At 41.8% G+C, this 14861-nt stretch overlaps 1 protein-coding gene across 6 annotated transcripts in view; it reads right to left on the minus strand.

Annotated features, from left to right (window-relative positions):
- Positions 1 to 14861, minus strand: part of atp8a2 (ATPase phospholipid transporting 8A2) — a 44822-nt gene that overhangs the window by 21934 nt on the left and 8027 nt on the right. For 5 of the 6 annotated variants that reach the window (XM_026363253.1, XM_026363252.1, XM_026363251.1 and 2 more), the window contains 21 exons: positions 12815 to 12914; positions 12516 to 12614; positions 12370 to 12415; positions 12103 to 12143; positions 11056 to 11129; positions 10275 to 10344; positions 9696 to 9823; positions 9287 to 9398; positions 8697 to 8865; positions 8444 to 8571; positions 8267 to 8344; positions 8049 to 8137; positions 7741 to 7785; positions 7478 to 7553; positions 7198 to 7386; positions 7065 to 7114; positions 6907 to 6976; positions 6712 to 6796; positions 5924 to 6063; positions 4755 to 4893; positions 4125 to 4189 (listed from right to left, as the gene is read on the minus strand). In XM_026363253.1, the coding sequence (XP_026219038.1) occupies positions 4125 to 4189; positions 4755 to 4893; positions 5924 to 6063; positions 6712 to 6796; positions 6907 to 6976; positions 7065 to 7114; positions 7198 to 7386; positions 7478 to 7553; positions 7741 to 7785; positions 8049 to 8137; positions 8267 to 8344; positions 8444 to 8571; positions 8697 to 8865; positions 9287 to 9398; positions 9696 to 9823; positions 10275 to 10344; positions 11056 to 11129; positions 12103 to 12143; positions 12370 to 12415; positions 12516 to 12614; positions 12815 to 12914 (1993 nt within the window). Of the gene's footprint in view, positions 1 to 4124; positions 4190 to 4754; positions 4894 to 5923; positions 6064 to 6711; positions 6797 to 6906; positions 6977 to 7064; positions 7115 to 7197; positions 7387 to 7477; positions 7554 to 7740; positions 7786 to 8048; positions 8138 to 8266; positions 8345 to 8443; positions 8572 to 8696; positions 8866 to 9286; positions 9399 to 9695; positions 9824 to 10274; positions 10345 to 10560; positions 10600 to 11055; positions 11130 to 12102; positions 12144 to 12369; positions 12416 to 12515; positions 12615 to 12814; positions 12915 to 14861 lie in introns of those variants that run through there. The other variant, XM_026363256.1, reaches the window with a different exon arrangement.

Below are 14861 nucleotides of genomic sequence, written 5' to 3' on the forward strand. Positions count from 1 at the left end.
TTAGTTTTTTCATGTGCATCTGAGCCTTAAGAGGGTGGAAACTGTCTGACACACACATGCTCTTTGTAAACCGTGTTCACAGGCCCTTCTGCATGGAATTTTATCAGCTTTATATTTGGATTACAAAATGAGCAGGGCATGGAGGCAGTTAGAGATATCGCAGGTCACCTTCTCTTATTGCATACTTTAGCATAAAATGCATCAGAACAAACACACACACACACACACACACACACACACACACACACATCTGTATTATATACAAGTGAGCTCAGTGAGGATGGAGAGAGCCAAATGTTGATCTGTTCCAGGCCACTCTCTCCATTCAAAGAGAGCTCAAACACTTTTGCCACTATAACAAATGCATCTAGGCAGAGTATAAAACATAAGCATTAGGCTGGATAAATGGGAAAATGTATAAAGAGAGGGAAAACCATGAAGGACAAGGAGTGTGAACTCGACTGGGGAATAGACTGAAGGAGAGAGAGCGAGCTTGTGAGGGAAAAGAAGGCGGAGAAAGACACGCTCATATCTGAAGTGCAGATTCTGTCACCAGTGAGATTTAATATACCGTTTAATTAGCAGACTGTGCATCTGTGCAAACACCCACATCCTCTTCTGCCTGAGCCACACACACACACACACACACACACACACACACACACACACACACACACACCCAGGTGGATACACATGTGGATTTAAACAGTGAACAAAAAGAATTACAAACTGAAAATGCCAGAACAATAGTGCACACAAGTTGAGGGGCTACAAAATTTGACTGAGTGTAACTGTGTGTGACTGTGTGTGACTGCGTATGTGCGTAAAGATGATTAATGAGCAGTGGAGAGATGCTGTTTGCTTAAGTGTTGGGCTTTAGGCAGCGTGGCGGGGAGAGTGGGATTGTGGGAAAGTTGGATGTAATGTACTGTACATGCATACCGATGAAGCTGATCAGGGCAATTGTGTACCACTGTACTTTTCTAGGGCTGTAAAGACTTTTGCTATGAGAATATTTTGGCATTGGCACCTTGTGGCTGGTCCTCACAACTTCAAAGCTCTGTTTGAGGCTTAGGACTTGATTATAGGGTTAAGGTTAAATTCCGTTTAGGTTAGGGTAAAAGGCTAGAAAATGCATGACGTCAGTGAGCATCCTCACAACTCGGAAAGACAAGAATGTGCGTCAGAGTGAGATTCAGGCACAGAAATGCAAAGAAACGACATTCACATGCTTATGTGACCTTCAGTTCTAACTAAACAGAAGGAGACGGGACACAAATTTGTGTCAGTCTGTGTGTGGCATGTGATCTCAAGGTGACAGATGGTACATGTCACAGCCTCAGCAATCACAAACCATTTACCCAGGAGGCACTGCTTGTTTTGATGCGGAGGAGCACCAAAAGGAGGTCGAATTACCACTTACTCACTGGCATCACATGCCCCAGACAAATCTCCCCCTTCTTCTACCCGTTTCTTGCTTTATCCAGATTGTCTATCTCATACATGAAGTATAATAAACACTCCCCCTGCTTTATTAACAAACACACGCCTGCACTTCCACTAAGATAAACACACATATTGTTGCTTGTTCCTGCTCCATCTCAGATTCTCACTCTATCACACACACACACGTTTTCTTGTCACAGACCATAGAGTCTGTCTAGTCGCTTCCTGTGCGTACAGAGGGTGCTGACAGATGTGGAGCTAGTAGTGAGAAGGAGACAGGGAGCAGAGAATGGTTAAGCCAAGAATGGGGCGGAGGGGGTGGGGATAGGGGGGCTGGATTTGCCGCCAAGACTGGCAACTATACTGATCTGATCCACCACACAGATCGACCTTCACACAGCCAATAGAGGGGGGTGAGAGATGTGGAACAAATTTGAAAAAAATGGGGGCAAGAGGTGGACCTGGAGGTGAGGTTTTGATAACCAGCTTCTGTTTTTGCTCACATGCAAGCTGTGCTTTCTAACAGGTCCACATGTATAAAGGAGCTGAGTTGATAGAGTTATTTTAGGTGCGAGATAAGTGTTGACTGAAGGCAGTATCGCTTTCATCCACACCGACCTCACCGCTCACAAGCTGGCTCTGAAGTTGTCGTGCTGACAGGAATGGACTGTGGCACCACATGTATACATGCTACATGCCTATGTGAGAGCATGTTTCCTCTCTAACGTTTCCATGTGGAAATCTAGTTTTCACATCACATCAGTCTTTCAATGACATGTTTACGGTTTATCTGATGTCACTAGTTTTTATTTATAAAGGAATGTGAATCGATTCACTTCTCCCCCTTTTTAATAGCATTTTGTTGCAGCAGTTTGTCCTGTTGTTTATTCCATCTCATGTTTGCTGTGTTGCATTTATCCCCACTTAAAATGTGCTACAGTACAAACATCCCACGCTCTAAAGCCTATTGTATAAGCATACTGCACTCCTCACTTGAAAGATTTCACAGTTTATGTTAATGTTTATGTCAACCAGCTACCTCTCTCAGATTGTTTCAGCAACAATAACAAAATAGTACTTGTTTGGCCAAAACCAGGATCAACCACAGATCAACAACCTCCTGGAGGTGGTGAACTTTCACAAGATTTGCTGAATGACACATCAACAGGGTGAGAGGCTGCCATGACGGTGGACGGTAGTCAAGCTGTGTTCAGGGTGCAAGATGAAATCTATACTCAACCAAGTTGTTTCAGGAAATATGTGTAATGAGTATTAATAATTTGCCACAAACAAAATAAAGATGCACTAACAGCAGGGCAAATTTACATAAAAACTCAACTTTGTTTATGTTCTCATCTGTTGAAATCAAATGTTTTACCCTCTGACCCAGGGTCTGTTGACCAGAGAGAAATCCAACTTTGACCTGTTTACTGGAACAGCACAGTATGTGGTCAAATACAGCAGACAGGCTGCTATTAAAATCCTTTAAAACAGATTAAGAATGATCCACTAGCAATAACTGTATTGGCTTTCACCCTCTTGTGCTAATTGAATAGTCAATTCTCAGGCTAAAGTACCCTTATTACCCAGACATTCAATTCAATTTACTCAGCGTCCCGACCTTGCACACTGTCTGGGTGAACAGTTCCCAAAGTTTTAGGACAACACTTTCAGTTGGCACAAAGATACCACACTATAGGTTTGAAATGTTAAATCATGAACAAAGTTAAAATCCTTTCTCACAGCATTTCAAGTGGATCACTGTCGACTGGCCACTAACACCACGCTGATCATGCTATAGACTCATGGTACAGGCTCACAGTCCAAGACAGCCAGCATCTGCAATGACTTATATTAAATGAGAAAAGTATGAACGTAAACATAAACGTCTCTCCCAGGTTTAACACACACTTTGGGCCCACAAACCGACCTGCTACACACATGCCCATTGATAAATACACACAGACAGACACACACTGTGCCCACACGTCCATGTCTCACGTATAAACAAACTGTAAAAATGAACACACTGTGATTGTAAATGTGTACAGTGTATATATAGGTTAGAGTGTGAGCACACACGTGAGAGTCTGGGATTATCCGTGAGAGGGGTGGAGACAGGGACAGAGACACATGACAGCAATCAAGCCACTTCAATAAAGTAGTCACACTTGAATGCAAAGAATATAAGAATATAAATCTAATCTAGAGATAAAGAACATCTCAGATCTCACTCTTAATAGGAATGGGAACAGAAATTGACACATACTGGTATTACTGCTGGCATTTAGCAAGAAACACGTTCAGCTAGAAGCAACAAAAAGTGAGAATTCGGGGGGGATCACTGAAAGACAGGGACAGTACAGGGATGTCAGTGAAAGAGACACAAGAAAAGGTAAAGAGAGAGAGAGGGGAAGTGACAGTTCTGTGCTGGTCTCCTTTTATTCCTTTCTCCAAAAGGGACACTAGAGACTTTAATTACCTGCACCTGTGAGCGCACAATGAGCCCCACCCACCAATCTGTGTGTGCACCACACCTTGGTTCCCACTGTAACCCTCCCAAGACCCCCTACCTGTTGTACACACACAAAAAGTCCCGATACTGTGAAAAAAAAAGGTGCAAAAAAAAAAAAAAGTATACACAGACGCGAACAAGAGAAGGAAGAGGGTCTACTCACATCCAGAGAGTCCTCGTTGACGATGATGAGAGACATGCCGTGTGTCACCAGACGACAAGAGTAACCTGAGAAACAAACAGATAAAGAGTGGGGGATGGGAGAGAGATTAGATTTACTCAAACTCAAAACACAGGTGGCGTCAGTGTGTAAGTGGGTTTACAAAATCCTGCTTCACACAAAAGCGTCGCGTTCTGAATAAACAGGGAGGAACAGCTATTCACAATACTAACACAGATGTAGAAAATTAGGGAGTTGGCATATTTAAAATGTCATTTCAATGAAACAGAAGTGTGTGAAGATGAAAGAACATCTGTCCAGTGTGGCCTGTGTAGAACATTTTAGAACAACTGGTGTCCACGCTTTTTGGGGATATCTGCACTTCCCTCTACCGCAGCAACACTGGCCGCCGGCACATTTCACTTAGATATCGGAGGCATTTCTGGCATTTCACAGTCCACATAATGCCTGCTGTTCTTTCAGCCATGATTTAATTAACTGCACAATACATTCAGTTTGCTGCTTGTCAGGCAGCAGCAACACAGGAACTTCCACACCATCTCTAGATTTCCATCTTACAAGCTCAAACTCTTATTTTGTCTATAATGATTTGTTTAAACTTTTTCTTTTCACCTATGTTGATGGCAGTTTCCTGCTTGTCTCCAGTGAGGACCCAGATCTTGATGTCAGCCCTCATCAGAGTGGCAATGGTCTCAGGCACGCCAGCCTGGAGACGGTCCTCTATGGCTGTGGCCCCCAGCAGCAATAAGTTCTGTTGGTGGAAAAGATCAACCGAGACAGAATTGTAGAAGAAAGTAGGTTAAATTAGATCGAACTAGGCTGCAAATTGTGCCCTACACGACCAGCCTCTAAGTGACGGCTCTGACTCTCAAGCGAACTTCATCCCTATCGAATTGGAGGACAACAGTGACACAAGTTAGTAAAGCAGCATATTTTGGACGTCTGCACTAACTTTGTGTCTTCATGCCAAGAAGTCATGCATTGCCCCCAACCCCATCACCCACCCCACTCCTCTTTTCTTTAATTTGTTCAGCATTTAAATGCTTGTGTACCCTCATTAGACACACTCAGACACACACACAAACACACACACACACACTCAGACACACACACACAAGTTAATCTACTGTGCTGTTGACTCCACTTTTATGGGGCTTTTGGCAGGCTAGTGGAGGTAATTACCCCTGTGGTCTCCCAGTCTGAGACCCCCTCCTCCTGCTGCTGCTTCCTCTTTTTCTACTCTTCACTTACTTTTCTCACCTCAGCTCTCTCCCCAAAATCGTATGTTTTCCCACCTATAACATCTACTCCCTACTTAAAACCATCTGTCACTACATTAGTCTTACCTTACGGACCAACCAACCAACAAACTTTAATAAGGGTCAACCTTCTACTAAAGATTAGTATGTGTCTTTATATCTCAATAAAAATAAAAAACACATTACTTCAACACAATAAGCTTCTGATTGTGTGTTGCTTTATGGAAATTTTGGGAAACAATGGAGTCACTCTGCCACCTGCTGGCACACGAAGAGAGAGTGCGTGTGTGTGAGGAAGAGTTTTATGGGTATCTTTGGGTCTCTACTTTGACTTCATAACAATCTAGAGACATTGCACTCAACCAAAGAAAAAACAAAGCTTAGTCAGCATTCAATCAATCCACATCAACTTCATATCTGCTACAAAAGGTTGTGTTGACAAAATATTGAGTTACATTTTGATAGTTCACCTACAGTGCCCAAAAATACACATGGCTATAAAGAAATAGTTGTTTTATTTACCTTTTCCAGTAGTTCGTAACACTCCTCTAGTTTCTGAGCACGGTCTTTGAGAACGGTGCTGACCCGATTGTACTCCTTTAGCCACTCCAGATAGGCGCCTTCCTCCAGGTCCACATAGGCAAAACACAGAGTCCTTAGGCCTGGGTGGATCAGAGGAAGATAAGAAGGTCAATCAGTGGTGCCGCAGAGCAGAAACAGATCATGTTTTTAAGCAGGAGTGAACAGTAAATCATTTTCTGAAAAGCTGACACACGGACAGAACGGTGGAAACTCATGGCTGATAGTTAAACTACTGCAGAGGCAGAAACGAGTGGTGCCAAGTCTTAATGTGTTGATTTATAGTCAAGATTATCAAATCTTGATCTTGAGTCATAAACCAATCTCATGAATGTTTTCTTCATCAAGTTGAATTCCATTTCAAAACTACAACTACAACATCTTTTCTTTTAATATGATCAATGAAGCCTGATACCAATAAATATGTGGTTTACGTCTGATTTAAGCTACAATTATGAGACTGCTCCTCCATGTTGAAACATCTAAAGCCATCACAGCCATAATATATGTGGTCTTAAAGCTGAAACAGCATCCTAATTTCACAAATGAATCAAAACACCTACTGCTGTTGGTGGATTTGCATAATAGTAAAATAAAAGCACCACACAAAGTCACATACAGACAATTTATCTGTGACAACAGAGACAACAGACATCTGGTGGAACAAAAGAAGCGTTTCCAGGCAAATAGAAACTTAAGTATAGTTTCGTCTCCCTCCCTCTTGTTCTTACCTTCAGTAGCAAACTGTTCCAGATGTGCAACAGTTAATTCTTTGTACTGGGATGTCTCAGTCAGACGATCGAAAATAACATTATCCTGCAAAAACACCAAATGACTGACTCAGAATTAAAGGACAGCGCCCTTAGGAAAAATAGTTCAGAGGCATTTTTCAATGCTGGATGACAACGATAACGAGATAAACATACAGCTCCTTTGCAGTACAGCCGCAGTTTCCCATTGGGCGTCCTGACCACCACAGACATGCGTTTGCGGTTACTGAAAAAGAAACAGTGGGTTTAGCTGCATTAGAACCTGATATCTACGGTTATTTACTGACTGAGAGGAACATTTATGGCAGTATTACCTAGAAAACTCCAGTACGTTCAGTAGCTCATAGCTCATCTCTTTTCCTCTCTGGAAGACACAAACTGTCAGTTCCTGCAGTTGCACAAGGCAGATTTTCTTGCAGTCACACACACACACGGATACAAACTTACAGCTTCAATGATGACTGAATGTGGTGTACGTGCAGAGAAGACAAAGCCGAGTCCTTTGGCCCCTTTGACCAGCGCTCCTTCATCTGGTGAAGAGGCTTGGTAGATGATCTGGTTTTCTTCTCTCTCAGGGACCACCGTGTGGCACACTGCCATCATTGTCAAGAACTCACAGATCTGAGGTGATGTCGGCTGAAAACACACACAACCAGAGCAGACATGGTTATGGATCGCACACTCCAAGTCCTTTTGAGCAAAATGAGTTTGCTTCATAGGCACCTACATGATTCTTCTCAATGTTTTGCATGAGAGCTGGGTCGTCAAACTCTGTAGAGTTATGGCTGCTGGACGGCAGATTGCTGTAAGACAAATTATTTTTATTTTATTATTATCACATTTCATTGCAGGCTATGATTCACAGACCTTTACAGTGTAGTGTTCTGATCAAAGACTACACAGCACATTGACTTGTCCAAACATGCAGAACTTAAAGTAAAGAGAATAATATTTGAAAGGGAAAGACAGAGGAAGGCAGGGGCCACTCACCTGAAGTCCTCCATTGAACGATCACAGTCTAGATCAGGGAAGTGGCTGCAGTGATGAATGAGGTTGTTTTGCAAAAGGAATCAGTTCAGAATCAGTTGATTAGTTGATTAGTTTACTTGCGCAGACATGACAAGACAAGAGTTCAGTGGACTAAATGAAAAACATCTCATCCTTTGTTATTAGTTAGTCTAAGACATAAATTAGTTTAACAGTTTGAAATTTAAGGAAATAATAAGATCTTAGCTTGATTTGTTTTAGTAAGAAGGGGAGAAATACTTTGTATGTTTTATTAAAGAGAGATGACTGACCCATAGGTTATTCCAGCAATGGTACACTTCTTAAAGTGCATGACGTTACAGGTCAGAGTTCCTGTCTTGTCAGAAAAGAGATACTTCACCTGGAAAAGATAATCAGCCCATCAGCAGGTTTTAACTGGTATTAACTGAGAATCAGTGTGTAATGATCACTGAAGTGTCTCTACTTTCTGAACTATAACCACCACTTGAGAGCTGGGTGAAGAACTGACCTGGCCTAGTTCCTCGTTCAGATTGGACGTTCGAGCCATGGCCGGTGTGTCTGTCTCTGAGTAGTACATCTCAACATCCTGAGAAAAAAACAACACACAGACAAATTGTTTAGCATGTCTGACCACTGTTGTTAATCTATTTGAGACCATGCATTACAAAACGCTGACGGCTTGTACCCAGTTGATGAAGAGGGCCTGTGTGAACTTCACCACCTCCAGAGTGACCAACAGGCTGATGGGGATCAGGTTGTTGTACAGGATAATGAACGTCAGCAGGTTGTACGCAAAGTTAGTGGAGATGTCACCTGCACAAACACATAATGATATTCCCATATTTACTGACCCATGAATTGTGCATTAATCCTAATTTGTTGCTGTAAGGGGACTTGGGTCACAGGTTGTGAAGCGTGGTGTCTCTGGATGTTCTCACCAGCTCGGGACAGGTACCAGCAGGCATCGTCAGTGTGTTCCCTGTTCCAGATGGCAGCGCCAACAGAACTGACCAGAGCCATGACCAGCAGGATACCAAACAGGACCAGGATCTGCATGTTGGTCACCCGCTCCACATTAGAGCGCTTCAGTGGCGCCTTGGTGGAGTTCTGGGAGGTGGACAATCATTGAATAGCAGTAAGAAACACATAAATATAGACAGTTTTATTAGAGTTACAATTGTGTCTTCCGGGAAAATAAGTGCACTTAATTAGTTAGTTGTGTAAAAAAAAAAAAAAATCCAAACATGAAATTAATATCAAAAGGTTTTTTAACAGTTTATTGGCAGAACAACGTGTGAGCAATCTAAACAGAGGAACTGAAGATTAAAGGTACTTCTCAGCTTGGATGAGCTCCCAGTTATGTTGAATGCATCAGTTCATTACAGTCCACAAGAAAAACAAGGTTGTAATTACTTTTTAAAAGATCAAATTCAGCTCACAAAATTTCTTGGCTCCTACTGGATATGATCTGAAGCCAGGAATTTCCACTCATAGTAGACAGTTTGCAAATTTAAGACACTAAGTTTACCTGCATCAGTTTGGAGTCGTGGCCGGTGTAGACAACGATTCCCACAACCCACTGAGTGTTCCTGATCTGGGCGCCACGCAGCAGCACCTGGTCTGGACCCAGGGGGGCAGGACTAAGGAGAAAAGGAGAAATCAGTAGGATGGATACATAAATAAATAAATAGATAAATTGAGAAGGAAATTAAGGAAAGTAGTGCATTTTCCTTTCAAATCGCTCAAGCTTTACATTTCTACGTCGACCTTGTCTTTGTTAAAACTCTTTCATGAAGACTGCACACGCTTTTACTGTGATACTCTCCACTTTCTTAATGCAGGATGTGATTAACTGTTCATCTACCTACAATGCTGACTTACTGTACACGTTTAAATGAACAGTACACACAACACAATACAAAAACTGTGCGTCTCACTTGTGATTTTCCAGCCGCAGCGTCCCAGTGAAGTCATACAGGTGTCTGTTGGGACCTTCACACTCCAAACAACCAGACAGCGCCATCAAATCATCCAGCGTCTGAAAACCAGCCGTGAGTGAGAGACCCTAGGGGAAATATAACCAAGACAGGTCAAGGAGAGTTTATTCATGAAGCCTTTTACCAGACAGAGAACAAGAAGAACAAGAAACACGATCAGGTTTTGCGTGTGACTCACATGGATGCGAGTGTGAGGATTGTGAGGAAGTAAGGTTTCATTTGATACAAAGTCCTGAAAGCTGAAGCCAACATTTCACATATTTAATTAATTGGATCTCTTCAAATCCAAAGACTAACATGTATTAGGTGTTTCTAAAACAGCACACAGTCTCCGGTGCTACCTACATTGCTGACCTCCTTTCAGGTGGTTTAACAGCTCTGTGACACGGGTGACTCATCACAGTTGTCAAGGTGGGCACGTTAAAAACCACAATCTAATATTATTGTACGATTTGTAGCCTTTCTACTGCATGTACTGCACTTATGGCCGAGAATGACCTTTGTCACGCCATGTCATACCTGTCTGATCTTTAGGTTGGTCTCTCCATCCAGGTTGGAGGTCTCGGTGTAACACATGGCCTGTGGTTCACTGTGGAGAGAAGAGAAAGTTGCACCAAAATATTATATTAATATGATAAATTCATCAATCAACAGGATCTCTATTAATGCCAATTGTGAAAATTAAATGATTTAGTGATTACACTTTGTTAGTTACACAATCTAAACATGAATCTTTTCTTACTTGACGTCACACTTCTAAACTGAATCATTGGAACTGTTTGACTGTTGTTTTTAAGATACTCACTGATTTTCAAGCTGCTTCCTGTGGTTCTAGGAGTACACACGTGAACAATATTAAACCTCTGACTTCTAAAATATATCTCTGCAGTGTTCTAGCTAAAAGGTTCCTTCATATTGCATCATCCTCTATAGTAGAAACAACCAGATAACATGATCAGAACTGAAAAGTACAGATCCAGATCACTTAAACATCACCTTAAAGACTTTTTCAGCAAGAAGGCAGAGGGAGGTTTAATGTCATTAATTCACATTTACTCCCCAAATTATAACCGTAGGAAGCAAGTTGAAAATCACAATTTAAGGCCAGACAATCATCAGAATGTTATCATTATTAATTATTAATAAACTAAATATTTGATTATGAATAATCAATTCTGATTCAGATTTAGAAAAAACATAATAAACAGATTGATTTATAACATAATAATCATTAGTTGATATCGTCATATTGATGGGACACACACACACACACACACACACACACACACTAGAGTCTGACCTGGAGGACAATATAACCATGTCAGCTGGAAGGTGTTGGCCATTGGTCACCTTCACTATGTCTCCTACTGCCACCTTGTGGCCAGGATGCAGCAGTGCAACAACATGAGATGGAATAAGGTTGGGAGAAGTGAAAAGGGGTGGAGATGAGGGGTTAGGATAGAGGGTAAGGGGCAATGAGACAGGGCAAGGGAAAAAGACAGAGGGGGCAAACAACAGCCAGGTTAATTAGTTAATAGCCAAGAGGCAGCCAATCGAGAAAAAGACATAAGATAACTTGAGATCGAGCAGAGCAATGCATAGTTTGTTTTGAGTAGACTGCACCAGACCACAAGAAGATACAAACAGATAGAGAGAGAGAAAGAGGAAAGAAAAAAAGAACTGCAGAGTCCACAGTTCAATCTGGTTCAAAGAGACATGGTACAGAAGCTGAATAAGAATTGTTAAAAAACTATTTTCTAAAACTGGGAAATATAGTAATGTCATTCCACATATAGTGTACAATTACCATTCTTGTCCCCAGCAAATACTATGATATAGAATATTAGATAAATCAAGCCCAAAAAAACAATTACTACCATTACTATCTGTCCCTAAAACATAAATACTAAGGGTCCAAAAGATAGACATGAAAGACTAATATCAAAACACAAGAAATCCTAGAAATCCAAAGAGGAGAAATAGGGAATCAGTTCAACTCAGATGTAGATGTCAGTTATGTCAGAATAAAATAATGTGAATATCTGGATTTAGTAATCCCCAGTTTAACAAAATAGAAAGTAGAAAGAATCAAGCTGCTTTTGGAAAAGGATGTTTGGATACACTAAATGTGACAGCTAAAACCTATATATCTCTAAGCTATATTATGATTATAGTAGAGGAATAACTGCTGTATTATCATTATATGTTTATTGTAACATGCCAGGATATTTGTTCCAGACTTTGCTCTGCTTTAAACCAACCTTTAAACCTTCAAACGCTGAAAAGAAGACAGAAAGTAAAAGCACAGGAATGACAAGTGACGAGCGGCTGTGATGATAGGTGATACCTGTTTCCATATGATCGTCTGCCAGGCTCCGTTCCGCAGCACTGAAAGACAAGGACAACACAGCCGTCATCAGACTATAGAGACTCTCTCATACAGTATTCAGAGCAACTAAACTTTTGTCTCGGCCTGCATGGTCTGCACTATAGTGAGTGACGGACAAGAGACATTCAGTCAGCCGTGAAAACAAAACCCCACAAATAGACACAAGCGCACTGATGGAAAAGGGCGCACAGAGTTGACGCACATTAACAGGCACAAATATCATACCTGTTGTCTTCTTCTTGTTGACCGTGTTGTCTGCTTTGTGTCTTTTCTGTAAAGATACACATGAAGTTGAACCACTGGATGCACCTCTCTCTTCCAGTTAAAAACCTAACTTCCAACTATGTTGCAGGGGCTGCAGTGGTACTCACGTAGTCCTCAATGATCTCCTTGATCCCGGCTACGGTGAGGATGAAGATGAGTGGGACCAGCGTGGTGTAGCGGCCAGTCGGTGATACATCAGGGATTTGCTGATGAGAGTCAAGAGAGGCAGTGCTTAAAAAGTCATTGCTAATAAAGAGTTGAGAAAAAAAAGATCAAAAATAGCTGTGCCAATGTTTTAAACATACTTTTCGGGATCTATCATCTAAAAATGCCTGCGTGTGAATCGAAGTGAGGCCAAACAAACAGCTGTTCCCAGGTTGATGTCCATTTTGTGTGTGGCCTTTACCTGCATGAGTGCGATGAACAGGAAAAAGGCATTGGCAGCTCGCCGGATCTGCTCGTAGAGGAACCGGGGCAGAAAGGTGAGAATCCCATACTTGGTGGTACTGCAGAAAAAGAAAGGGAGGAAAGGAATTTTACACCATCTTTATATTCAGACAGATTCAAGCTGTGCCAGGCAGTACATTAGCCAAAAGAGGAATTCATGCATAAATTGTGTACTAATGATTTTTTAACTTAACAGCATTACATTAAAGGCTCAATAACAACACACTCCATTTTGGTTTTAATGTTCCAGCACTTGAAAATCTATTGGAAACACTCAATTGTACTTGCAGAGGGCAAACAAAGTCATTACAAGCTGCACACACATCAGACCTAAAAATAGACTGAGACCTTTTATCCAGCTATCTAAACTTAGGTGAAAACCCCCCAAAATAGGGGCAAGAAACCTGGCAACCTCAACCTGTCTGTCAATCAGCTGTACTGATCAGACAGCTGTATTGATTACCCTTATTATAGTCAGGAGCTACCGTAAGAGCTTTTAGAGAGACTAAAAATAAAAAAAGTCAACTTTCAAGTCAAGGCCTGCCTTGTTTATTCCTGTGTGGCCTGAGTGAAGAGTAAGAGCATCCGCAATATCTTGTGTTTAATGGACAGTGCATGTTTATGTGTGCTTGTGCACGCGAGTGAGAGCTAAACACACCAAAGTTCAGAATCTCCTCGGAGATGGTCCTACAGTCACTTTTTCCACACTCACACAGACACAAAACCACAAAGAGCAGGACAACACACACAAAACACACTAGCAACAGATGTTAGTCTACCGCACACTGAGACACACATAATGTCCTGACCCTGATGCTCTGGGTACTTCAGAGTCAGTGATACTACACCTGTGATCCAGCAGATAAAGCTGCCTTAATCTAATCAAAGACAAGTGATACTGGACTCCACACACACACAAACACACACACACACACACACACACACACACACACACACACACACACACACACACACACACACACACACACACACACACATTTCCACTGAACCAGGAAAAAAGAAAAAGACAGCTGGCTGTGTTTTTCATACTGTAGATGTCCAACTTGCTGGTGGTGTTCACAGCTGTTAGCTGCAGGGGTAACACTGTCCTGCTGCTGTGGGGCTTTGTCGTGTTTTTATAATAAGGGTCAATGTTCCTAATACTTTGAGAGACAGAAAAAAACCCATTCCTCCTGAGCGGAACAACATGGGCAGATAGATGTGCTTTACATTGTCTGTAATCTCTTTAGTAATGAGCAGATGCATTTTTAAGCAGGAGAGTAGCACTAATGCTCATGCTGAAAAAAAAAAACCCCACTTACAGTACATACTCTGACATACCGAAGTGAAGGACACAGGGAATGGAGAGGATATGAGCTGAGAATATGTATAAAAGCTCCAAGGCTGAAATCTCAGAAAATCAATGAGGCTTTTGAACCATTAAAACATAACAGAGTTACAGGAACACACGGAAAACAAGGGGCACACCTCTGCAGCCAGAGTGCTCCTGACTCTCCAGTCAGTACAGAGCGGGGGCAGGACACTATGCATGATCCAATCAGATGAGCTAGGGGATACCTAGCATAACTTTATTTGTAGAGCTGAAACAGGACCTTCGAAAAATGAAACTGAATCCCCCCACAATAACGGCAAGACCATTGAATGGCAACTGACAGACGAGAAGCCTTCCGCCCACAGAACATGAGCCCAGGGCTCCAATGGCGCCAGCCGCAGTAAACACATACAAATAGGAAAAATAAAAGGTAAAGACAAGTGACAAATGATGTTGGCATCTGTCTGAATCAAACTGTCTGACTGCCACTTGTTATATATGACGACCACAGTCATTAAAACAGGCCAGTGAGAGTTGATAAAAACTAATTCTGCACCGCATTTGGTCCAGTCCATGACAGATAACTGTTGGATTCATTAATACTCTTACAAAGGTTGGTCCAAGCTCACTTGTCTAAACTGCTTAGATCACATAAGGTCAAGAGAATCACACC

This window comes from Anabas testudineus, chromosome 2, assembly GCF_900324465.2.
Source record: "Anabas testudineus chromosome 2, fAnaTes1.2, whole genome shotgun sequence".
NCBI classification, from domain to species: Eukaryota; Metazoa; Chordata; class Actinopteri; order Anabantiformes; family Anabantidae; genus Anabas; species Anabas testudineus.